The sequence below is a fragment of the Aptenodytes forsteri genome, unplaced genomic scaffold, assembly GCF_000699145.1.
Source record: "Aptenodytes forsteri isolate BGI_AS27 unplaced genomic scaffold, ASM69914v1 Scaffold54, whole genome shotgun sequence".
Taxonomy (NCBI): Eukaryota; Metazoa; Chordata; class Aves; order Sphenisciformes; family Spheniscidae; genus Aptenodytes; species Aptenodytes forsteri.
Window position 1 is genome coordinate 16,554,887 of NW_008796044.1, and position 24,077 is coordinate 16,578,963.

The 24,077-nt window shown below is 52.1% G+C and overlaps 1 protein-coding gene across 2 annotated transcripts in view; it reads right to left on the reverse strand.

Annotated features, from left to right (window-relative positions):
• Positions 1-24,077, reverse strand: part of TCF7 (transcription factor 7 (T-cell specific, HMG-box)) — a 75,289-nt gene that overhangs the window by 4,391 nt on the left and 46,821 nt on the right. Inside the window, exons 2-8 of one of the 2 annotated variants that reach the window (XM_009285927.2) lie at positions 20,267-20,399; positions 17,042-17,132; positions 11,197-11,307; positions 10,756-10,918; positions 10,417-10,524; positions 6,152-6,200; positions 3,771-3,843 (exon numbers count right to left, since the gene is read on the reverse strand). In XM_009285927.2, coding sequence (XP_009284202.2) covers positions 3,771-3,843; positions 6,152-6,200; positions 10,417-10,524; positions 10,756-10,918; positions 11,197-11,307; positions 17,042-17,132; positions 20,267-20,399 — 728 coding nt within the window. The remainder of the gene's footprint in view (positions 1-3,770; positions 3,844-6,151; positions 6,201-10,416; positions 10,525-10,755; positions 10,919-11,196; positions 11,308-17,041; positions 17,133-20,266; positions 20,400-24,077) is intronic. The other variant, XM_019473831.1, reaches the window with a different exon arrangement.

Here is a 24,077-nt window from a genome sequence, read left to right on the forward strand (position 1 = left end):
TGGAGGTCATTTCTCACCAGCCCAGCACTAATGCCACCATCCAGGCTTCTCTGCTTCTGGGGGGTTGAGTGGGGCGAACGTGCTCTCACTGAGTTCAAGACTAAAATGTCCGTCGTCCCCCCCCCAGTGCGTAAGCGCACGCCCGCCTGCCGCAGAGCACGCGGGACACGCGTGTGCACGTGGTGTTACGGGGCACGGTCGGCTGACGTGCCACGGCAGACGGCCGGCCCTGGGCTGTGCCCGCTCGGACAGGGCACGCGGCATCGCTGTGGTCAGGAGTGCCAGGTCGTGCACTGCCAGGACACTGCCCCCCCCACCCCCCGCACCATTTTTGGCTTTTCTCCGAAGGCAACGCAAGTCAGCCCAAACTCTTAAGGTCTTGAGAGCGTCTTTGCCTGCGGCCCATTTCCTAGCACTTTCCTCGACTTGTGCCCCATATATCATCTGCTTAGCTCTTCCTTCTGCAGCAAAAGCCTCTGATCTCGGCCATCTCTGCCTCTCAAAATACTTTACATTCATTCCTGACACAGCTGAGTTGAAAGTGCTCAACAGAGGTTCAGGAAGAGGGAAGAAAATGGCTTGGAGGAAGGCATGGTCCGAGGCTGTCTGAGGTCCTGCTTTGGATGTCAGACTAGTCCTGAGCCCTTCAGAAGACTTGTCGGTCTTCGGAGGGTAGATCACCTTTTAAACTGCTAACTAAGCTAAGGAAAAAATAGCCCCGACAGCGCAACTGTTCACACTTCAGCCCGTGGCTTTCCTGGGCAGGAAACGTTTGCTGCGATCTCTCCCTTAGGAAGCAGAGGTCCAAGTACAAAACACAACGTAGACAGACGCTGGAGGGAAAGATCAGGCAGAAGAAGGACCTGAATGAACCCGCCACTGTGAAAGACTCAGTTCCACATTTCCTTTCCGTGGAGCATGACAGAGCTCATCAGCCGGGGAAGATTTACTCACAAAAAGGTTTTTTTACAGAAAAGTACCCCATCGGTGGCAACTCTCCTCCCCTCGCCCCACTTTTCTAGTAAGAAGTCCACTGGGACCGGGAAGATCCCGAAGACAGCAGCACCTGGTGAGCGGGGACCAGCCTCCCTTCATCCCCCCTGGAGAAGACATTCAGGTTCCCCACTTGTTCATACGTTATCATTTGGGGGTCTGAAAAAATACGTGTCACACAGCATCCTTGCTGTAACTGGATTTGGGTATGATTTCTCCACATCCCTTGTGTCCCGATCCAACGTCAGGAGAGGTTTCGATATGATCCTGCTGTTTAGTATCGAAAACAGGAATATCTAGCCCGAGTTCCAGTTGTCATCTCATATGCCCAGATGACTTTAACCACTCCTGCCTATCCAGAGTCAGGCCCTCGCACTGTCTCATGTTGTCTTCACATACTCTGTGTTGAGCTGGTTTTCCTTCTCTTCATGTGACAGATCCCTCACGTCACCTGCTATGGGTCCTCAAGCATCTCAGTATAGTTTTAAACAAAAGAGCTCTCAAGATGTCACCTTAATAGTGGTGACGGAACAATTCCTCTGCTGGAGAGGGTATTAATGACTTTACAGCTACAACAGCTAAAAAGAACATCTTCCGCCCGCCCGGCTCCCTGCCTCGGCTGTCTCATTTGAGGAAAACAGATCAAATGGAGAACTTGCTAATGCGGGCATACACCTTTCTTTGATCTTACTAATGAAAAACTAGACAGTGTTAGAATATGTATTAACTAGTCCAGTATTAAACATGACTTTGCACTGGATGTGAACAAGAGAAGTGCTATTACTGCTGTCAGTGTCATCATTAGCCGTGGTGACCCAATTAATGCGATATTAAACACAACAGCCCTGCTGAACTGAATATTTAACTCGGAGGTTATTTTACACGGGCTGTAATTTCCCAGAGCAGGCAAGCCCGAGGAGAAGCTGTATTTCCCATGGACATCTCAGGAGTAGCTGCAGGATGGGGAGTTGCGGTTATTTTAACGGGCTGTAATTTCCCAGAGCAGGCAAGCCCGAGGAGAAGCTGTATTTCCCATGGACATCTCAGGAGTAGCTGCAGGATGGGGAGTTGCAATGACCTGTTTAAGATGATACAAATCTGTCCATCGATTCACTGATTCGATTCAAAGTAACGGGGGGAAAAAGCAGACCTGATACTACAGATTGCTGATAACGAACCGGTTAGTGGGCTACGGTTGACGTGGCTATTACACAGCTAAAGGGATTTATCCCTCTCCCTCTAGGAACTACAGCACCCTGGGGCAGTTTGCCCGGGGTGAAGGGGAGGAGGGTGAAAGCTCTGGAGCAGGAACACCCAGTTTTAACTAGTTCACCTCTCCTGTGGAGTGGAAATCCTCCGGTGGAAGTTGCTCTCCGCGGGTGACCAGAGCACGTACGACAGGAGCCCTTGAGCCGGCAGCAGCACGTTAGTACGGGGAATTGCAGAACAGCTGTGACTAACCAGGGTTCGAGAGGCAAAGGTTAAAAAATAAAAGCATGCTAAGGTGTCCGAGCACTTCAGCAGCCTGTGTTAATCGGGAAGCAGTGCAGAAGAGAAGCTGAATTAAGAGAGTTCAGACGCAGGCAGAGTGAAGCTGGAGGAACTGGCCGCAGAGCTGCAGCCGTGCCCTGCGCTGCGGTACGGGGCGCTCAGCTCGGTGGCATTGCCGTGTAAGTGACGGGGGGTCACAAAAATCCTTCTCTGGACATTCAAGGTAAAGTATTAATGAGACATTAAGGAAGCTCTGTCCAGATTCTTAATCCATTAAAAATTGGTGCTTGATGACATCACCCAGTGTATAAAAGGCGAGCGGGGAGGTTTGCTGTTGCACAGCACCCCGGAGGCTGCAGGGAGGGGAGCTCACCTCGGGCTCAGCCACAGGGATCTGAGCTCCTGCTGCCGCCGCTCGGGCTGCCAGCAAGGGCAGTGGCCAAGCACCGTCAGGACACTGCAGGGCCGCGCTTTGGGGTTCAGATTTGGGTAGACTAAGTGATTTTAGTCACTTCAAGCTGCAGTAAGCACATTAAGCAATACTTTACTTCCAGCTTTTCCTGGAGTCCTCAATGCATTGGTATAAAAATGTGCTATGAACCACAGACCTCTGTCCAGGCTGCTGCCCCTCCATGCTTCCGTGCCCAGGTCCAGAAGCCCCCCAGGAGCTTTTTCTGCCTGGCTGCATTTGCAGACCCCCTGAGCCAGGTAGCACTTAGTTGATGCACTAAGCTTTACTATCGCCTGGCCATGTCCATTCCCTGGAAGCCCAAGGCACAGGGCGCTTGCAAACTGTCTCGCTGCTTGAGGCGCTCCCACCCCACGGTGGGTACTGCAAAACTTCAGGGCCAAGAAGAGGTGGATCGCAAAATACATGGTTAGCCCCAGTATAAATAGGAAAAATAAACACATTAACTACTCACTGCTGGCCCTAGGGTGCTATTTATGCAATAGGAAATCTCTAACAGGGGAAAAAAGCCCCACATCAGCGTCACAGAGGTCTCCACCCTGGAAATAAGCTTTTAACACCAGGGAAGTCCATCAGCCAAAGAACATGTACAGCATTACACCAACATTGCCCGGGGGGGGTGTGTGTGTGTAAGAAACCCAGGGTTCAGCCTGACCCTTGCAGCTCGGACAACAGCTCCTGACGATGCCCAGAGAAAACCCCATCCCCGCCTGGCCGGAGCAGCCCTCGCCGGCGCTGGGACGGCTGCAGGAGCACGCACGGAGACGAACCCGCTCACCCAGGAGCACCCCAGCAGCGAGGAGATGCTGATACACACCTGCACGGGCCGCACCAGTCCGTTTGTTGGTTGAGGCCAAAGCGAGCTCTGCATTTCTTAGGAGAGGCAGGATCTGAACACAGAAGCATGCGTGGCGGAGAATGGGCAAGGCAGAGGCACAAAGAGGAGGAGGAGCAGGAGGAAGAAAAGAGGCAACATCATTTTAGCCACTTTAACACATAACTAACAGACTACAATCCAATTTTCTTTCCTGCAACAGAACGGTGCCGGCACCATCTCTCCTGGAAAAAAGTGATCGTTAGGCAAATATCAGTGATCACTGCTGGCAGCTGGAGGAGGAGGTTTGGGAAACGGCCTCAGCTCTGGGAAATACGGGCAATTACGGGGAAATTCACAGCTCTTTGAATTTCTTGAGTTTGGAAAAGCTGCCAAATCCCAGAGGCGCTGCCTGCCTCCTGTGTCTGCATCCTTACCTGCTCCCTGCCTTTCCAGCAGTGACTAAACGGGGCTGCCAGCGAGCTCGGACTGCGCACGGAAAAGAAGAGGAGGAAACGTTGCGGAAGCAGGCCGAAAGCAGAGTTAGTGCCAACAAGACCCAGGCCTGGATTATTCTACTCTGCCCCCCGCCATTCCCCTTCCAGTTTTCATGGAAAAGCTATTCTCCGCGGCCTTTCCTAAAATGTTGCAGTTTTGCTGTATAATTATGGGAGTCATTAGGGCGAAGCCCTATTTGCTTTCAGGCACATCATGGTTTTTTCTCTAGTGCTATAAATGGGATTATAGCACCCTCTTTCAGCCACCACCAGTGTCTCCTGTTGTGTACGACCAGCAGTTGGTTTCCAGTCCATAACGGGTGAAATTATCACACATATGGCTATATAAATATCTATATACACAACATATAAGCCTAAAAGCTTGTATTCCCCTTATCAGTCTAGGCACTGAATGAGATCAACAGTGTTAACTAAACTGAAGATATTACTGGGACACAATCATGGAATTGCTTTTTATGGACAATTCAAAGAGGTCATCCAACAGCGATTCATTAAATTAACGAGATAGATAATCTGAACTTTATGAATTAATGAAGGCTGCAGGATTCTGGTCGCGTGGATGTGCAATCCACAGCAGTAACACCAGAGCTGGACTCCCATGTCCTCACCAACAACTGAACCGCCCAGATGCAGCCAGCTGTGCACCTTGGGGTCCCCAAAAGGTCTTGGGTGCGACAGGTCTTTGCATCCCCGTGCAGCGTGAAAACCCAGATCTGAACTTTATGAATTAATGCAGGCTGCAGGATTCTGGTCGCGTGGATGTGCAATCCACAGCAGTAACACCAGAGCTGGACTCCCATGTCCTCACCAACAACTGAACCGCCCAGATGCAGCCAGCTGTGCACCTTGGGGTCCCCAAAAGGTCTTGGGTGCGACAGGTCTTTGCATCCCCGTGCAGCGTGAAAACCCAGGAGAGCAAGAGGCTGAGCTGGGACCCTCCCCAGGGAGCATTTTTGGAGGGAGAGAGAACTAGTGTTTTGCTTAGAAAGCCAATAGCCTATCATCTGGATGACTTAATTTTATCCAAAAGTAAGAGCAATGAGCAGTAATGAACGGGTAGGCTGCAGAGCGGGAAAAGCTCCGGTTTAAGTCTATAGGCAAGAGGCAATCACAGAATGGGCATACTGGAAGAAACAGGCCGTCTAACTTCATGTGTACATGACGCCACGGTGGGCAAGGGCAGTCTGTCGATGCTTTATAATGAATATTTACTGGAACAGGTATTAGTTATTCCTGATATGGCAGAAATGCTTCAGAAACCAGCATGGGAATGGTTGATGGGATGTGTGATGTGAACACGTCCCTTGGATAGCGGGAATGTGCGTGTCACCAGCTGAAATCTGTCAAAAGGGCCTTTTCTGATAAACAGCGTGGTGCAGGGAAGCAGCTAATACTGGTTTTTAGCATGCCTTGACTTGAACTCTAGGTTACTTTGAAAAGAAAACGAAATTTGGGGTAGCGATCTTCAATCCTGTCACTGCATTTAGTCCCGCACGCAATATTGATGCATTTGAGAGGAGTTTTCTTTAATTAATGGTGTCTGTAGGGCTGATGGGGACAGTCACCCTGGATGTTTTGAATAGATTACCTTTAGTGATAGTTTATATGAAGTGATGCACTTGCCAAAATCTAATCTTTTCAGTTTTCACACACTACCCATGTTCTAATTCAAATATGTTTATGAAAAAGTTGCAGAAATGTTAATTTACTGCGTCTTAAAAAAAATAAATGTGTATTTCTTTAGTTAAGCTCAGGAGAATAAAAGAAAACATGGTAAAACACAACAACTGCTTCGGACTATCCCCTCTGAGCAGAAGTGAAGGGACAGCCACCGAGGCGCACGCGCGGCGGCACTGCCGCATTTACCTGAGTTGGAATCTTGCTGCTTTTCCCGTGTTCGTCTCTTCTTTTTCCCCTAAGAAATCAAAGGAAAGGCCGTTAGTCCGTGCTCCCAGGAGACCGAGCATGCCGCGCAGGGTTTTGGGGGATGGATCGGGCTGCTGGGGAAGGCTGCTGCTGCTCAGGCAAGCGGCCAGGTCCTCGGCTGCACACAGCCGCGGTGCCACCGGCTCTGCCCGTTCCAGTGAGAGATGAACTGGGAATCACTGCAAGGGGACCTGCTCAGGTTTATCTACCTTTCCTTTTCCCCACTGCCCAGTCCAGTGCTCCAGGAAAGTGGACATCCCTTTCCTTTCCCCCACTGCCCAGTCCAGTGCTCCAGGAAAGAAACCCAGGAGGAAGTCTCAAAGCAACCACCCAAAGCTGTGTTTGCACACATGCCGATGGCTGCCTTTTACACGGCACAAATTTGCTCCGGGCATGCTCCTTTTCTCAGGAATAACCCCTCATTTCCAGTACCCCTGGATCCAGCACCACTGGCATTTTGATTCATCCCAAAACCACTCTGCGTACGCAGAAACAGCGACGGGAACTCAGAGGAGATGGCGGCCGCGTCCCTGCTACCACCCCCCGTGCCTCTGGTTCTTCTTCCCAACACGCTGCTCCCCTGCTCTGTTTTATGAGTCCACGACCACGCTACAAACGCAGCTGAGACCCTGATTTACACTGCAGGCAGTGTAAGAGGGCGCAAGAGAAAACGTTAGTGAATGCAAAATGACTATAATAAACCCAGCGCCTGTGCCTGCGCTGCTCAGCACCTCTGCCAACTCCTGCTAGTCCTCCTTGGTCCACCCTGATGCGTCTCACCTGGGAATCCCACCCATTATCACTTTAATTAATTAATTAATAGATAATTTAATTAATAGATTTAACTAGATTAATAGAATTAAACAAGATTTACCACATGCAACGGAGGCAGCATGATCAACAGCTGATCCTCCTGGCCTATCCTTATTCCTCCTCCCTCTTTATGTTTCTAAAAAGCACTTGGCCCATTTTAGCACCTTCCCCATTTCCAGTATGTGCTTTAATGTGGTGCCTTATACCTGAACAGAAATTGCTCCATAATGTGTTACCAGAAGGAGCATCCCTGATTTCAAATGGGAAAGAAAGTTTTAGGAAATCCCCAGAAATTTATTTTTAAACAACGCTTATCTATTTCAGTGCTTTTGCAGCTCTGGACCCATCTCTCATTCTTCTGTTTTCTTCCCTCACTAACAAGAAACCTGATTTTATCCCCAAACTGCCTCTCTGATTCACAACATGCAACAACTCCCGTCATCTCCTAATGAGCTTATTAACGAGGGCACAGTGGCGCAGGAGCAAATCTGGCCTGCGTGGAGCAGGCAGCTCACAGGGCTGCCTTTGACCCGTGACTTTTTATATGACTCCTTGTGGTTTGAGTGAAGGTGGAAAGCTCCGAGCTGCGGTAAGCTTTTTCTTCGGTGTGGGAGCAACTGTATTTCCTGCCCGATATCCGCATCACGTGCTGCAGAAGTGACCTATATTCCTCCTCCTCCTCCCTGCTCAAGCTCCAGAGAGAAAAGCATCTCTTGCAACGACCACAAGACCTGAAGCAGCTGCTTGCCGGTGCTGGGAGAGCCAACGTATGCCTTCAGAGCCTGCTAGCCGCGGAGGGAAAACTTCTGGAGCAAGGAACCAGCCCTTGCCAAGATGAAGGATGCTATGGGTTTGAGATTTCCATGGAGGATGCACTTGGTCTTGGAGGAAGATGGTGTCTTGCTCTCAGCGATGCCGCTGCCCTCCAGATACTGATGCTTTCCAGATGCTGCCGCCCTCCGGAGGGGCCCTTAGAGAAACTGGGGCAGCTTTGGTGCTGCCCCGGTTTCTCTAAGGGCGGCTCCGGAGGGCGGCAGCATCCAGCACTCATCCTGCAAAGCCGCATATGGATGCTGAGCTCCTGGTCTGTGCTTGCAAGGAGGCAGGGATATCTGTACTGCTGCAGGGAAACGTGGGCTGGGGGCTTCCCGTAACCTCTGCTTTTTCTGCATCATCTCTGCCCTGTGTTTTTTTGGGGTGTTTTTGGTCTGTCCAAGGGCGTTTTCTCACCCATGGTGGAGTTTGGGCTTTCTGGAAGGAGGGCTCGGGTCAGGGTGGGCTGGATGGGTGCTCGCTGTGCGGCTCCCAGGGGGAAGAAGAAAGTGGCTGCAAGGGAAATGACGGAGCCTTAGATCAAAGGGCAGAGCCCTAGAGTGGATGGACGGACATCTGAAGACTTACGTGTGCTTTGCTTCAGGTCTCTAATGAGCTCGTTAGGCATGTAAGATCAAAACAGTTGAGAAAGCCACTAGAAAAGACCCGGAGCTTCTGGGGCACCGCTACACCTATGCAACCTCGTTTAACACGGTGCTGCTGAAGTGATTAACATAGCTAAGAGAAAATGATTTTTTTTTTTTAAAGAGTAATCTTTAAATGTTCCATGGAGTAGCCTGGAGGCTTCCCAAGTGCTGGCCCTACCACTGTGAGCAAAAACAGTTGAGAAAGCCACTAGAAAAGACCCGGAGCTTCTGGGGCACCGCTACACCTATGCAACCTCGTTTAACACGGTGCTGCTGAAGTGATTAACATAGCTAAGAGAAAATGATTTTTTTTTTTTAAAGAGTAATCTTTAAATGTTCCATGGAGTAGCCTGGAGGCTTCCCAAGTGCTGGCCCTACCACTGTGAGCCGCGAAGCAGCTTTGTCCCTCCGGCCAGCCCAGGAGCTGCCTCCGCTTCTCCCCAGGGAGCGGGGAGCGCTGGGAGCCCCGGCCATGCCAGCGTGGCCGGTCCACCACAGCCCCCTCCAAAAAGAGGCACTATTTTAGATGTAGAGTCAAGTCGGCTCTCTATAAAAAACAAACGCAGTTTTTTTCTCTGCTTACGCCTCGGGGATCGGTTTGGCATTGATTGCTGCGGCAATGTACATTGCCACAGCCAAAACTGGGGAAGATCAAGGTGGGAGCTTCCCTTCTTTCCCTTGAACGCAGGGAAAGCTCTTCTGGCTACGGGAACACATGATCCCAACACTCAGCATGTTTCAGGGCCCTCTGCACTAGTTAATTTTTACTGCTGAGAACCACTGCTATTTGCTGTGTGGCTCAGCTGCTCCACTCAGCAGCCACTGCCTGGTTTGGGGGATTTTTTTTTTCTTTTTTCAATCTGGAAAGGGTTTTTTTTTCCCTAACAGCAACCTTGGTTGGGAAACAGGCCCGCCAAAGAGCTGTGTTGAGCTCGCGAGCTCACAGAGCGAGCAGTGCTGTTGTCTGCATTTGCTCAAATTGCATTTGAATACTTTGAAGGTGGTGTGCTTGATTTGGTCAGGGACCTCAAATAATGATCGGTCAGGGTGGGATCAACGTCCCTGAGGGACAGACAGAAGCTCAGTGACTGTCATCCTGCAAGCGCCACTTATGTGCCCTGCAATACATGGGGCTGCTGCTTGGGATGCAACCCCACGGAGAGTCTGAAATTGGACCCGAGCAGCCTGCGAGACCGAGGTTTGCACTACAACTCATACAAAGCAGCTTACACTTTCCTATTTTGCCTTTTAAAAAATTATTTCCCATTATTATTACGCTCCCATAAGCACAGCTTGGGCAGACACCCTGCACTAGTTTTAAACCTGCAGAACAGAGGCGTCAGCCCGCAATCTGGCAAATCCCCCCAAATCTGCAGCGTGTGCTGGGGCTCAGCATCATGTGCCCAAGGCTACAGAGCCCACCGTACCCAGCCCCATGATTTAAAGCTGATAAACGAGATGCTACCACAAAGCAAATGGAGCTGAGCAGGCTGTGGGTGCCTGTTCAGCCTCCCTGGCCATCCCACCCCGAGTTTCTCCCCCCCATCTCTGCCCCATGCTCTGATCCCACTGGGCCGATGTCTCAGCTGCTGCCCGAGATGCACAAAGCAGTAGGCTTCCATAAAATTGTATTTCCAAAGATCATCCACATCATTTAAAAGTTCCTCTTCCTTTCTACTTGTATTTACTTGGACAATAAGCGAACAAACAGTTGTGGTAGCTGGGGAGCTACAACATTCAAGCTATAGATAGGCAATGAGCCAAGAGGATGCTCAAAACACTCCTGAAATGTGAATTTCTATGGCTATTGTGCCATCAGGAACGGCATTACCAGGCACAGGCGGGTTGTTTGGCAAATACCAGTTGTCAGCCCCCCTGGGTCACTTCTGGCCATGCCATGGGGAGGGGGTCCGAGCCGCGGCAGCCACTCACGTAGTTGTCTCTGGCAGACCAGCCGGGGTAGAGCTGCATGTGGAGCTGCCGTTCCTTGCGAGCCAGTTCGTAGTACTTGGCCTGCTCCTCCCGGGACAGCGCGTGCCACTGCAAGGACAAGCGCGGTGGTGAGACGTGGCCCGGTGGTCCCCTCCGGCATCAGCCCTCCCAGCCCGTCCCCACCGCAGCTGCCCTGCTCTGGGGCACATCTGATTCCGTGCATTTAAGGGATAAGAGCACCCGGGTTTGAAAGCAGGTACTTGTTACGTGCTTAAGAGCAGCTGTAAGGGACGGGGATGCCGCACTGGGACGATGGCACCGAGCCCCGCATGCTCTTACCCTCCTTCCCAAGATCTGGTTGATAGCAGCGCTCTCCTTCAGGGTGCATTCGGCAATGACTTTCGCCCGCATTTCTTTCATATACAACATGAAAGCATTCAGGGGCTTCTTGATAGTGGGCTTCTTGGCTTCCTTCTCTCTCTTTGGTTCTGGTTGAGGTTTCCTTGGTGGGATCAAAAGAGGAGCTGTCAGCGTCAGAGCCACCCTCCAGCCCGGCTGCCTGGTGGCACCAAGCTCAGCGGAAGACTCGACACCAAACCAACCCGACGGCACGAGCGGATGGGGGGGCCTGAGAGCCGCGCTTCGGATGCGTGCCATTGCCTGACGCAGGCAGAGCTTAGTGTTCATCCATCCTCCCACCCATGCAAGCATTAATAGGGATAAATGAAATGGGTATTAAGGCGCTAACGCTGTTGAGCCCTGCCGGCACTTCCAACTTACATGTTTCGGTCATAGTGCTCCATCTCTTGCTTGCCGGAGTGGGGCACGATGGCGGGGTGCGGGATGCCGGTGGTGTGCATGCCGGAGCCCAGCATCAGCGGGTGAGTGAACCTGCAACAGAGAGCGGATGAGCCACGCCGGGAGGGCTGCGCCGGGGTTGCTCGGGATGCTCGGGCAGCTGGAGCGGCGTGTCTCACGAGATGGCACTCTGACGTGGCAGAAGCAGATGGTAAGCGGAGGACATGGAAAGCAAACCCGCGGGTGCTGCCAGGCTGGCGCGGGGCAGGCAGTGCCCACCACCCCTGGGCCGCCCCCGCCACGTTGGCAGCGGGCACGGCCGGCCGAGCCACGGGCACGTGGGTAGAAAGGGTCCGGGTGCCGCACAGTGGCAAGGAAACCAGCCTGCAGCAGGAGCCAGCCTGACCGAGATCAAGGGCGCTTTCAACCAGCGGTTTCAGCTACTCAGATCTCTGTTGCTGCAATGTCTTATTAGCACTGCAGAAAGGAACAACAAACTCAACCCAGGGTTTGGATGGGAGAGATTAGGACCACCCCGCACCTTTCTTTTAACAGAAATAGAATAAGTCTGAACATGAACCAAACTGCAACTCTAGGAGGTGCACCTTGCCTAAGCAATGTTCTCCACCAACACGGGACTGAGATCACGAGAGGTCTCGCTAGCTTTCAAGCTTCATTAGCTCTCTCGAGAGTTTTAGAGGGTAAAGCCAGCGCAGTCAGCTTTGCCAAGCTTGCCACTTTATGACTGCAGCTTGAGATGGCAGAATTGCCCATGGGAGATGAACTGTTCATTAGATATGCTGGCATGAAAAGAAAAGCTGTTTAATTTAATCCACCAGCACAGTCTGATCCTTATCTGACCAGGTGTATTTTCTCGGCTGCAGCAGCGCTGCAAAATCCGCCCCAAAATCCTGCGAGCAGAAGCTCCTGTGCCGGGCTCGGGGAGGCTGCCGGGCCTCCGCAGGGAACCGTTAGCTCCTCTCCGGCCTTTGCCTTCAAGGCTGGGCAAAGTGATGCTTCAGAGAGCAAGGAGGGCTGGCAGTGCTCCCTCGCCTCTGCTGCAGGGATAAGGGTTTGCATGGATCGAGGGGCGCATGGATCAAGGTTTTTGCATGGGTAAGGGTTTGCACGGGTAAGGGTTTGCATGGTTTTCCTGTGGGAATCCTCCACTAACAGCTCTTCAGGACAACACGAAGCAGAAGCGAAAGCTGGTGCATGAGCACACGCAGCGTGCACAGGCATCCCCGCAGCGCTGCCGTCCTCACTGGAGCCACGGCGGCTTTGCCCACCAGCACGCCCGGAGGGGCTGGGCTCTGTGATTTCCATCCACAGGGGATGTATTTTGCTCACCGGGATATCACTGGGGTCTGGGTATATTTACAGAGGGCAAAATTTGGTCCTGGGTGACCATAAACTTGCAGTATGAATGGTCCAGGCCTGTGCTATGTGGCTCAACCCGCTCAGTATTTAAGGCGGGTCGTGCTGCAGGACCAGGTCCTCGTGGGGGGAAGCAGGGCAGTGACGTGGCCAGCTCCTGCCGACCTCTTCCCGTGCGCAGGGTCCGGCCCATGGCCGTGCCAGCCCCGTGCTGCCCGATGATGGGACAGGGGAGGCAGGAGCTGCGCTTACATCTTAGAGGGCTGAGTTGTGCCGATGGGAGGACGGCAAATTGCTGCCTGCTGCCTGTCCTGCTTTTAAGGCTGAGACCAAATAAAACGGATCACTCTCTGCAGAGCAAAACTCAGCGGTGGTGGCGGCAGGGATATATTCATTATTAGGGTTAGTGACAAGAGGCAAAATCCTGAGCAATGGATTTCACCCCCTTTTCCCAGTGCTGAGCTGAAGGCAGGGGTTTCTGGCTTTGTTTTGACTTCTGCTGATTAAAACCCAATCGTTGTGCATCCTCCCGGGATGCTCAATATTCCCCTGGCTGCCCTTTGGACCGGGCACTGCCTAAAAGCTCCTTCCCTTCCCACGGCTGCCCGGGGAAGGTGCGTGGCCGTCCCTGGGTGGCCGCGGTCTGCTGCAAGCTCCTATCACACAAACTGCAAGCTGCGAGACCAGCCGAGCTGCTGCCCTGTCTCACACAGCTCATACTCACCTGGAGAAAGAAGCCCCAGCAGAAAGCGCTGACGAATACGGCTGTCTAAATCCACATGACGGGAGCGGATAGACAGACTGGCTCTGCCTGGGATCGGGAAGAAAGAGTCTATAAAGTATCCACAGCTACGTGGTGTTTCCTAAAGATACCCTTTGCTAAGGGGACTCAGAGCACCGATGCCCCAGGAGCTCTGCCTGGTGGGATGCTCGGGGTGTGCCCTGGGCTCAAGGGGCAACGCGGGACTTGGGACTTTGTTTTGGGGGAAGCTGGGCCTCCCTGCAAAGGTTGGATTCAACTCTGACCCCCCCTCTGTACCCGGTGTTGAGTAACACTGCAGCTTTGAGTTTATCCTGTTAAAACGCAAAATGCAGAGGTGTGCTGAAAAATTAGGAGACGTTGCTATCGCACAGAAGAAGTTGCTTAAAAGAGCACAGTTTGACCAAAAAACTAAAGCCTGGTCAGAGTCTCTCGCTGTGTGGTGCACAAGAGGCTGCACGGTCGTGGGCTGCACCGAGAGGATGTGCAAGCACGGGAACCTCCTGGCATCCAGAGAGAAAGCACCTACTCTGCCCTCGTACATGCTTCAGAAATGCTCTAATTTCCCCAGCACATCCTTTTAAGGATGCCCGTCATTTTTAAACAAGCCAAAAAGCTCGGTCCTACATTTCTTTTGGAAGTTGTTTCATACTGGGGACTGGGCATGTAGCAGACCTGGAGCTGGAAATTATTTTTGAAATAGTAAAATAACTATGCAGGAAGTTCCTCCTTGTTCCCAGCAAGGGAAACCCCCACGTTTTCATACGGAGACAGCTCAAAAATACCTTGGCTTGTGCTGCAAACCTGCCAAAAGATGCTCCCAGCTTAAAACTGTGCATGGAAACCAAGATGCCCGAGGAGGACGCGACGGGGTGCTTAAACCCGTGCAGATGCTCGTGCTCCTCCAGCCAGCCTGCACAGAGCTGTGCCTAAGACCAGCACCAGCTATTTTCAGCTCTAATAAGCAAAAAAAGCCCATTATCATTAAGTGCGGTGCCACCCCGCTGCCCTGTGAAGGACCGAGCTCCTGGATGCCAGGGATTTTTCAGGGCTAAAGACAGTTTCTGCCCTGAAGAGGAATAACGACAGCGCCGTGGCAGTCAGGCCCTCCAGCCGCGCCGGGGAGGAAGGAGGTTTCTGTTTCTGCCGCTCCGGGAGCTGCTGTGTCTCAGCTTGACCGAAATCTGCAGCCTCTGTCTGTAGGAAAGGCAGCCGAGGCGGCGGGGCTCTGTTTACACCCTGCCAGGCAGAAGCCCTCTCCCACCCCTTAGATGTCGGCGGGTATAAACACACCAACAAACAGCCAAGTGCTACCGCGCATCGGGAAACCGAAACAACCTTTGAAGTTGAATGCGGCTGCCCCAGGGCCGAGAAAACACTCGGAGCTAATCCAGAAGCGACATGCGTTACTGCAGAAGCTGAGATACCGGGATAGAAAAGGAGCCGGGCACTCGCGGCTTCATTCAAAGTGATTCTGACGTGCAAATTAATGCAATTGCAAAATCAATCCCTGATGGTTGGGGATGCACGATTACAGCCCTTATCATCCAGTGATGCGAGGGCGGCTTGGAAAAAAGGCATGGGATGGCTGCGGAGGGGCTGCCGCGGTGCTGCTGCCGCTCGGCCCGGGGAGCGGGTGAGCGACACGGTTCGCAGGCTCCTGGCTGATGTTTGTTGCCAGGCTCCCACGAGCAAAACTCACTCGACTGGACTCTCGGAGACTTTTATCCGACTGTCATCCCAGCTAATTACAGAGAGAGTGATTGCAGCTCCTCCTCCCGAAGCACTCGGCGAGAACAAAGCCTGTTTCTGCCCAGCTCCTGCCCGCCAGCTCACGGAGGGAAAGCTGCTTCCCGCACGTGGCCACCCTGGCTCGGCAGCACCGGCGTGAGCATCCCCCGCACGAGCATCCCCGGCATGCAGTCCCTGCTGCCCGCTGCCTCCTGCACGGGGGTCAGCGCTGCCACTTCTGCACCCACCCGCACCGACGTGCTGAGCCTCGGCTGATGACTGGACACTTCAGGAGCGGTTTTGGGGCTCTTTCCCTAAATTTTGGGCAGGCAAAAGGATGAGCGTGTCTATTAGACACACGCGCTTCGAGGTGCTGCTCTCTGCTCCGTCAGGCTGGTCTGCCGTTTGTTGCTTTACCGTATCTGCTGTTAGTCACTAATGAACATGTCTGACGAGGTTGCTTGAGGATGCCAAACCCCGCAGATGCTGGAGCAGCTCTCAGCAATGCAAACTCCCTCTGCCACGAACCGAACGACAAAACCTCGTGCAAACCAGACATTTTCCCCTCTGCGCGCCCAGGGCTGCCCTTAACAGCATCCCACCCCAAGAGCGGACCTTGCATTTGGCAAACAGGCTCCTTTCTCACCCCCAACTATTTTTTTCATGTTATAGCACAGTCACCCCAGTACTTGTTTTTCCTGAGGATGAATCACATCATATGAGGAGTTAACTCATCGCCCAAGAGTAGCAGATTTAGCACAGAAGGCAAAATGTAATCTCTTTGAAGCCGAACTCTGTATCAAAGGCCTCAGCCTCTGTTTCCTTGTGGTTAAATATCTGGAACATGAAATTCATAAACAAAACAAAACAAAAAGCTAACATTTTACTTTGTGTTTTAACATACTTCGCCTCTCCCATTTTGCAATACCTTCTTGTACCTGGAGGTCTCCGCCAGGCTTTGCTGGGGTTTTATCAGCCAGCACCAGGGGGGATCTGGCTGCCTGCCCCCGCGATCGCCCTCCCTGCCCTCTCCCCCCCGTTCCGGCTACCCCGACCCGCTGCCTGCAGCCACCAGCCTCCCCGCGAGCCTCTGCAAGGTCCCTGCGTCACCGACCAGAATTAAACATTAACCTGAAGAGTGACGATGCCCACACGGCACCGCCCGCCAGACCTGCTCCCTCGGTGTGCTTACGATCACGGTGACAAAAGCCAGTGGCAATGACCACGGAGCACACCCCGGTGTATTTTTAACTCGTGTCCCTGGGGCAGGTTTCCCAACGGGCTGTGCTTTGTGGGATGCTCCTCAGGGCTGGCCCATGCAGGGGGGACTTTTTGGGAGTGCTCCAGCTCATGGTCCCTCCCTCCCTGTCCCCCCTGGGGCAGCGGGTGCTGCCGCGCCGGCTGTGCCGCAGCCAGGCTGCGGGTACCGGGGTTGTTTGCCGGGGCAGGTCTATGCCACAGTGTATTTTTTCCCCGGGTGTCAGACCCTGAGAGGCAGATGGAGCATCCCGCTGGATTACGCCACACTGGCAGCATGCTCAGGAAAAGCACGGGTTGTGTCAAAAACCCCAGCGAGGGAGAAAATTACCTCCTACTCAAAAAGAGAGGCTTTTCTTGTGATTAGAAGAGGTGGGTAGGAAGCTCTCCCTGCGTTTCCTAATCCGCACAGGCAGCTAGGTGTAAGGCAAGAGGTGGTTTTGAATCGGGCAGGTTGTAACCTCGCTCCAGGAATGGCCCAGCTGGGGCAAAGCCTTCAGCCTCTCCATGGATCTGCTCCCCATCTCTAAATCAGGGCTAAATCCTCCTCCCCATGACACAGCACGCAGAAGGGATGAAGCCAGGGGAAAGCACCGTGGAGGTTACGGAGAACGGCTGCACACAGTTTGTTCAATAAACCGTCCCCCGTACAGAGCAGCCGGTGGGCTGGGGGCTGCGCGGGGCCAAGCACTCCACACTCACCATCCCATCGATGGCGTGATCTGTCCAACTCCACCGGGAGGGAGGGGGTAGAAACCGGGGATGTCTGAGGTCTGGGAAGGACGGTGCACTCCTGGGAGAAGGGAAAAGGAGATGAGTTGGACCCAGCACCGCGCTCCCCGGCTGACCCGGACTGCTCCTGACCCCCTGGCTGCTCCATCTACGGGCACTTGTGGGCAGCAGGGCATATATGTGAAATAGCTGTCTGCAAGAGGCAGGATATTATAATTGCCCTTTTTATTGCTGTGGTTCTCACTGTGGGGATGTGGTGGGTCATCCAGGTTGCTGCAGAATCACAAACACTGGTGTAACGGGGTGGGGAAAGCAGCTTCCTCCTGCACAAGCATCATCCCTGCTCCGTGCCACCCTGAGGACAAGCAGCAACTTGCTTTGGTAAGGATTTGATGGACTCCGGACATCCCTCTGCCCTTCCCAGAGAGCCTGTTCAGGTGCACAACTGATGGTCAAAGCCGTTCCTACAGCCCCTTCCCATCAGTCACCCCCGGGACCCCACGTGAGCGGCCAGCAGGGATGCTCCAGCAGGCATCACTTCTATCTTGATTTTAAACAATTTGAGTCCCTGTTCAAAGCAATCGTTTTGCGGGCTCTGTGGGTGCCAAGGAACGGCGGAGGTGGGTGTGGTGCCAGGTGGGAATTCACCCTTCGCACGGGGAATCCCTGCGTGATCTTCAAAGCTGCTGGCATGGGCGGCATGGCCAGAGGAGACAGCCGCAGCATCTATCCGTTACTATGTGGACTTGAAAACAGCCGGCGGAGCCGGGGCTGCGGGTGGGACTCAGACGACCGTGGTGCTGCTGGCAAAAGCAGCCCCCAGCTGACCCCCGGACTGGAAAACTGGAGGGGAGCTGGGGCTGAGCTCTGCCGCAGCATCGTGTAATGCTGACTGCTAACGAGCCTCAGACAAAAAATCGTGTACAGAGACTGTCCAGCAGCTGTCCTGGGCAATAAATACATTGAATAAATTGGTGATTAGTTGCAAGCAGTTTGCAAACTCAGAAGTCTGGATTAATCTCCTAGGTGTATTAATGATAAATTATTAATTAGGAATGACACCAACAGATTTCAAACATCTTGTTAGGAGTTAGCTAAAATAAATATATAACTGAACCGAAAGGAATATATAACTTAGCATGAGATTTACCTACAGCTGTACTCAAGTGGGACGCAGCAGCCCCTGAAGGTCAAACAAAACCAGCATCCGCATTAGGCAGCTGCCAGGATTTTCTGAGATCTGGACCTCCAACAATACAAGTTGCGTAAGCCAGAGCACAAGTTATTCTCGCTGGCCCAGTGGTTGGGGCACCAGAAGATCCTGCTTGTATTTCCTTGTCTGTGTGTCCTTGGGCTACTGTGAAATACTTTAAAGGGATGCTGTGAGAATGAGTACGACAGTGACTCTCAAGCGCTTACACTAGGTGATAATGGGAGATATTTCAGCAATGAAAATAGAGACGGGACACATCCAGAATGAACGGGGAAGGAAACCCTCGCCCCAGCAGTGTAGGGATGGGGGATGCAAAGCTGATCACAGCTGCACCACGGAGGCAGGTCCCAGCTGAGGACGATGGTCTGAACCTCTCCATAAAAAGGACCTGGGGGGTCGCCGGGATGGACAGACTCCCTCTGCCTCTGACGTAAATGTACAGGCTAAATGGGGAAGGGGAGACTGGAAAGTGCCTGCACTGAGGGTGCAGGCGGGTGTGCGGCCAGAGGACAGCTTCCCAGAATTACTGACCCACCGCAGAGACGAATGCTTAGGGACTACTCCACTGCTGATTATAGCCTCCACGGAGGGATATAACCAGCTCATCCTTGGGTGAGCTGCTCCCGTATTGCTCAAGGCTTTCCAGTGAGTCCCTGGAGGCAGCTCACAGCGAGGGGCTGTCGGAGGGGGCAGTGCTCTTGCGAGGCATCTGCAAAGGCAGCGTGAAGGAAGGTCTGTCGGGTCACCTTCCCTGGAGACTTAGAAATCTGCACGCTTCCTCTCGAGATTCAGAAATCTGCCATTAGCTGAGCTTTTAATAGGTTTATTTTGTTAACTCTTCATATTTTTTTGCTGAGTTTATTATGCTCTGGTGGCTGACAAGCAATGTGCTGGCTGGAAGAAAACCAGGATGTGCCTGGGTATCTCTTACACCGGACCTAAATCCTCCCCACCAGCATCCCTGATGAGTCCAGAACGTGGCCTCTGGGTTCAGACCAGGGATAATTCAGCATGTCCTCCAGCCAAGAGCACCCTCGATACCCCATCATTTTAGCAACGATGTTAACTCAGCGAAGCCGATGTCTCCAGGACAGTTTGGATCACTCTTGGGTGGAGGCCTTTGCCCAAATCACAACAGCTGGTTTTGTGCCTCCATTTTCACACTGATTTCTGGGCTCTGATGGACCCTGAATCCCTTCCTGAATGTAGTTTGACACAAAACTGTGAATTTGCTTGCTTTCACATGAAATCAAGACCAGGTTTGTGCAAAAGCCTGAGTAATCTCAACGGATGTTGAAAGATGCTGTTGCATTAACGTAAGGTTGAGAAAAGTTTGATTTTACACTCAGCTTGCCAGTAACCCACGAAGAATAATGGGCTGGGGTGAATTCCTGTGCACATACCTATATTTTACAGTTCAGGGTTTAATCTCTACCTACTGTACTTTCCTCTGTAGCCTCACGAGCTAATTGACGTGTCCTGGACTCACACAGGAACCCAAAGAGCCAAACCGTGTGACAACCACATAACGTGTGGCTATGGACACACACATATAACAATCCAGTTAGCTATCAGACACCGATCCTATTTAGTCAAAATATTTCCTGTTTCAAGCCTTTATTTTCTCAAAATGACAACCTGACAACAGTTTGGGTATGAGTCAAGGGAAAGATTACTTTCCATTTTCTGGTTGACTCTTACACATCATCTCGCAGGCTCTGGTCTGCTACAGGACAGCTTGCACAGAGAATTGAGCACACTTGATCAGCAGGGTTGGCACTTTCGATATCAAACTCCCCTTGACCAGGATTACAAAGCATTGCCAATAAGCTAAATAAACTCCTACTGCTAAGCAATGCCCCTGCTGACCAAAGCTCTTGGCTTTTCCCATTGATTTGGGACCAGGGAGGTGGCAGCCTTGATCCCAGTGGTCTCCAGCACTGTCCCCCTCCCACCGCGCAGATCCCCAGCGGTGCCATTACCTTGTTTCTGGTTGATGTCGGCGGGCAAGTGGGGCGAGTGGGAGCCGTGGCTGAAATGGTCGTTGCTGTAAGGGATGAGCGGGGTGAGCGGGTGGACTCCGTGGGACGGCTGCACGACGGGAACTTTGTTGGACTGCAAGACACAAGGAGGGAGAGGGCTCAGAAATCATCGAGCTCCATAAGCAAGGAGGGCTGGTGCCCTTTGCAGTCCTGTCGCTGCAAGTGAGGCTGGGAAATGCTGAAAGTCCCCAGTGTCTCTCAAGGGCAAACCAGAAAAAGCCCTTGCCTACTTAAATAAACTCTGCAGCACCCTGCAAGAACAGCTGGAGACAATTGCATGGGTAGGTGGAAAACAGCTCAAATCAACATGAAGTTTTCAAAATTCAGAAGAACTATTTTTCATTAATTTCCAGTATCTTTCCTTCCAGGATGAATGCTACAAGCATGTTACCCAATGCATTGCTCGTTTTCTGTCTTGCGCTACCACAGGGTCTAAATCTGGACTTCCACATCCTGCACATTCACTCTGAAAGCCATGCTCAGGCTTTCCTAAGGGGGGCTCTCAAGCAGGGAGAGCCACACTGAAGGCAATGCCTTTGAAACCGTGATGTGGTCACCAGCAAGCCCTCAGGCTGAAATTCCCCTGGGTCCGAGCTCCAGCACTGGGAGAAGGACTGGAGGGAGCTGAGGCAGCACTAGGGATGCAACAAACCCAGGAAAATTTAAAGAAGAAAAATCCAATCTCCTCTTGCAGCTACTCCTGGTTACGCACGGCGAGGCCATCGGAGCCCAACATCTTTGTAAAAGGTGCTTTTTTGTGAAGACAACTGGGAGTACTTCTGCGTGTTGGAGCAGAGAGAGGGGAACCTGTTCAAAAGAGCTGCACAGCTGTAAGGAAAACACACACACACACACACACACACACACACACACACACACACACACACACACACACACACACACACACACGCACACACTGCCGTCTACTGCCAGCCTCCTAGCCTCCTTGCCTCGAGCGTCTCAAGCTGCTCCCTACATGCCCGGTTTCGCCCATGGTTGCCTTTAAACCCAAACTGACTTTGCCTTGGTGGTGGAATGTTAGGATTCGTCCCAGATAAATCCAGAAAGAGAAACAGGAACTGACAGCACCCCAAAACAGGGAGAAAATGAGAACGGACCAGGTAAGACAGCTCTCCAGGGGCTAGGAGCCCGGTATTGCTAGCCAGACCTCTTGTGTCCCACCAGGACATCTACAGATGATTTGCTGCATGACTTTTGACAAGTCATTTACGATCTCTGGACTTGATTCACTGGTGCCTTTCACTTCGGTAATGATTTTGCTTAGGCAGAATGAGCACGAAATGCCAGTTGGCTTTGGTGGAGGTGGTGCAGCTGGAGCCGATGGCTCTGGAGGACCTGCCCTGGACCTCTCCCTGCTGCAGCGAGATGTTTGCCCAGCAGCTCAAGAGCCCTGGGCAAGTCCTGCGTTTTGCATCCCTGCTCTGAGGAGGAAACCCATGAAGCGGAAAGGAAAACAGACCGATGGAGACACCGCTTTACATTTGTCTTTCCCTCAAAGGTTTGCTCATGCAAATAAAAACCAAGAGGCACGCAGGTTTGCATTTAAGAATGAATGAAAACCCTAATTCCTGATGCTTACCAGGTGTAGATTTACTGCGTCCAGTGGGATACTGGGAATGTAACCCCCCTCCCCAGAACAAACTGGTGTGGTACAGGCGTTCCTGTCCTACAGCAGGGCCATGGGCTATGTGGTTTTCCCATCCAAAGCGGCACTGGGCTGGCTCCTGCTTAGTTAAACACATGTTTGGAAATCTGAGCTTTCACTATTCTTGCCCGTGAAATGAGATGAAGAACAGCTTTTCAGTGATATTCCTAAAATTAGCTATGGTTTAGCTTATTTAAGAGCCAGAAAGCCTAAATTAGGGATATGCAGTTCTACATGACACTGGAGCAGAACGAGCTTGATGCTGAGCTGTTTTGAAAACCTCAACTTAAGCATTTCTGCCATTCAAAGTGGGGCAGATCTTTCCTTCCCATTCGCACCGTGCCTGATCCAAAGCACAGCACCATCCACCAGCCAGCCTCGCTGCCCCACGACTGTTAACAGCTTTCAGAGCAATGACAGAAGACACAGACCACTACAAAGGCAGTTGAACAGTCCTGATGCTGATCCACAGGATACCTCAACAGTGAAAAGCACAGAGCACGTGCGGTTACAGCAAAGGCATGGGTTGTCCTTCTTCCCCATCAAAGCAGAACATGGTAGCTTGGTGGTACAATAGGTTGCAGCTCAGTTACTCAGATTTTCCATCAGTTCAACATCTTGTTTCCCACCTGTAAGAAGAACTGGCCTTCTCCATGTGCCTTCTACATTTGCACTTGCCTTGCTCAAAAACTTTTCTCCTACTCTTCAAAGTCATAAAAAGCTGGTGGGGAAGGATGCTCAGGAGGAAGGCAAGACAAAAATCTCTGCAAGAGGCTATTCATCCCCCTCCGGCTTCCTCCATTCGGGAGTTCGTTACAGGAACCCGTCTCCCAGATTGAACCAACCAAGGGAAGGAGGAAACGTTGCACAAAGATCTGGAGAAACAGAGAAGACTCATGCAGTGTTGATCCCCAGTTTAAACACTGAAGCTGCTAATGGTCGGGGTCCGTGCCCGTGTCCGCAGCTCCTGGTCTTCACCAGATGCGCTGTGGCTGCCACACGCATCTTTGCTATGAAATCATACCTCATTTATAGAAACCTGTACGCCAGAGAAATGGTATCAATTCCTCTTTTTTACAGGGTCTAGATTTAGTTTCTGAAATCGGCTGCAGCACATGAACCTTGAAGAGGCTTTTCAAAGCCAGAACTTACCAGCTGACAATGTCTTATGCCATAAAATTAATCCCGTGTAAATGTTTTCTGCCCAGTGGACTGATTTAACATGAGGGCAGTTGGTTTGGTGTCCTCTCACAGCTCCCCTGGGAGGACACGGGGTGGTGCTGGTCGGGGCATCGGGGCGATGCGCTGCGGTTTGGTGAAGCATCTTATTGAGTCTCCTCCCTAAAGCCGTGTTTCAGTACAACTCAGAGCAGTGGTGACGGAGCTGCTCGCTACCCACCCGCCCAAAATAACGCAGCTGGTGCTCAGCGTCACGGCCCCAACCCCGAGTCACCCCAAGGCACCTCCCACCCTTTGGCAGCTGCGGTGGGACACGAAAGGGGTCTGAGGACAGCTTTGTCTCACCTCTCCCAGCACAGCCCTTTGAGGGCAGGTTGGGGAATGAGCTGTGCAACCACGACCTTGCTACAGAAATGTACAGCATTTACAGCAACACCAGAACGGTATATCCAGAGGGGACGGAGCAGCAGAATGGGTTTTGCAAGCCTAGAGGGCCTTTTTCCCCTCTCAAATTTGCTAAATTGCAACTCTCCTGAGCGCCCACCTCCCTGGTGAGCGGTGCCTGCTCGGGTCCCCGTGTGCCTTGTGCCGGCAGCCTGTGCTGCTCAGTGCTGGGGCACACACCGACCCTGCAGTGCATCACCTTTCTGGCATTAATCAGCCCCCATCAACCTGGCTGAAAATAATTAAACAAAAAAAAAAGACTGTGAGGGAAGAAGCTCCCACTTTGAAGCCAAGAAGTGACTTTAATAACTAGAGGTAATTGGATGAGCAAAAAGAAAACGCAGTCACATTAATTATTAAGAAAGACTAATTGTTGGCAAGGCAAAATTAGGAGACCTCACCGCTCACGCACGGGTGTCTGACTGCGATAGCAGCTTGAGGCTAGCTAGAAAACTCTCCTTT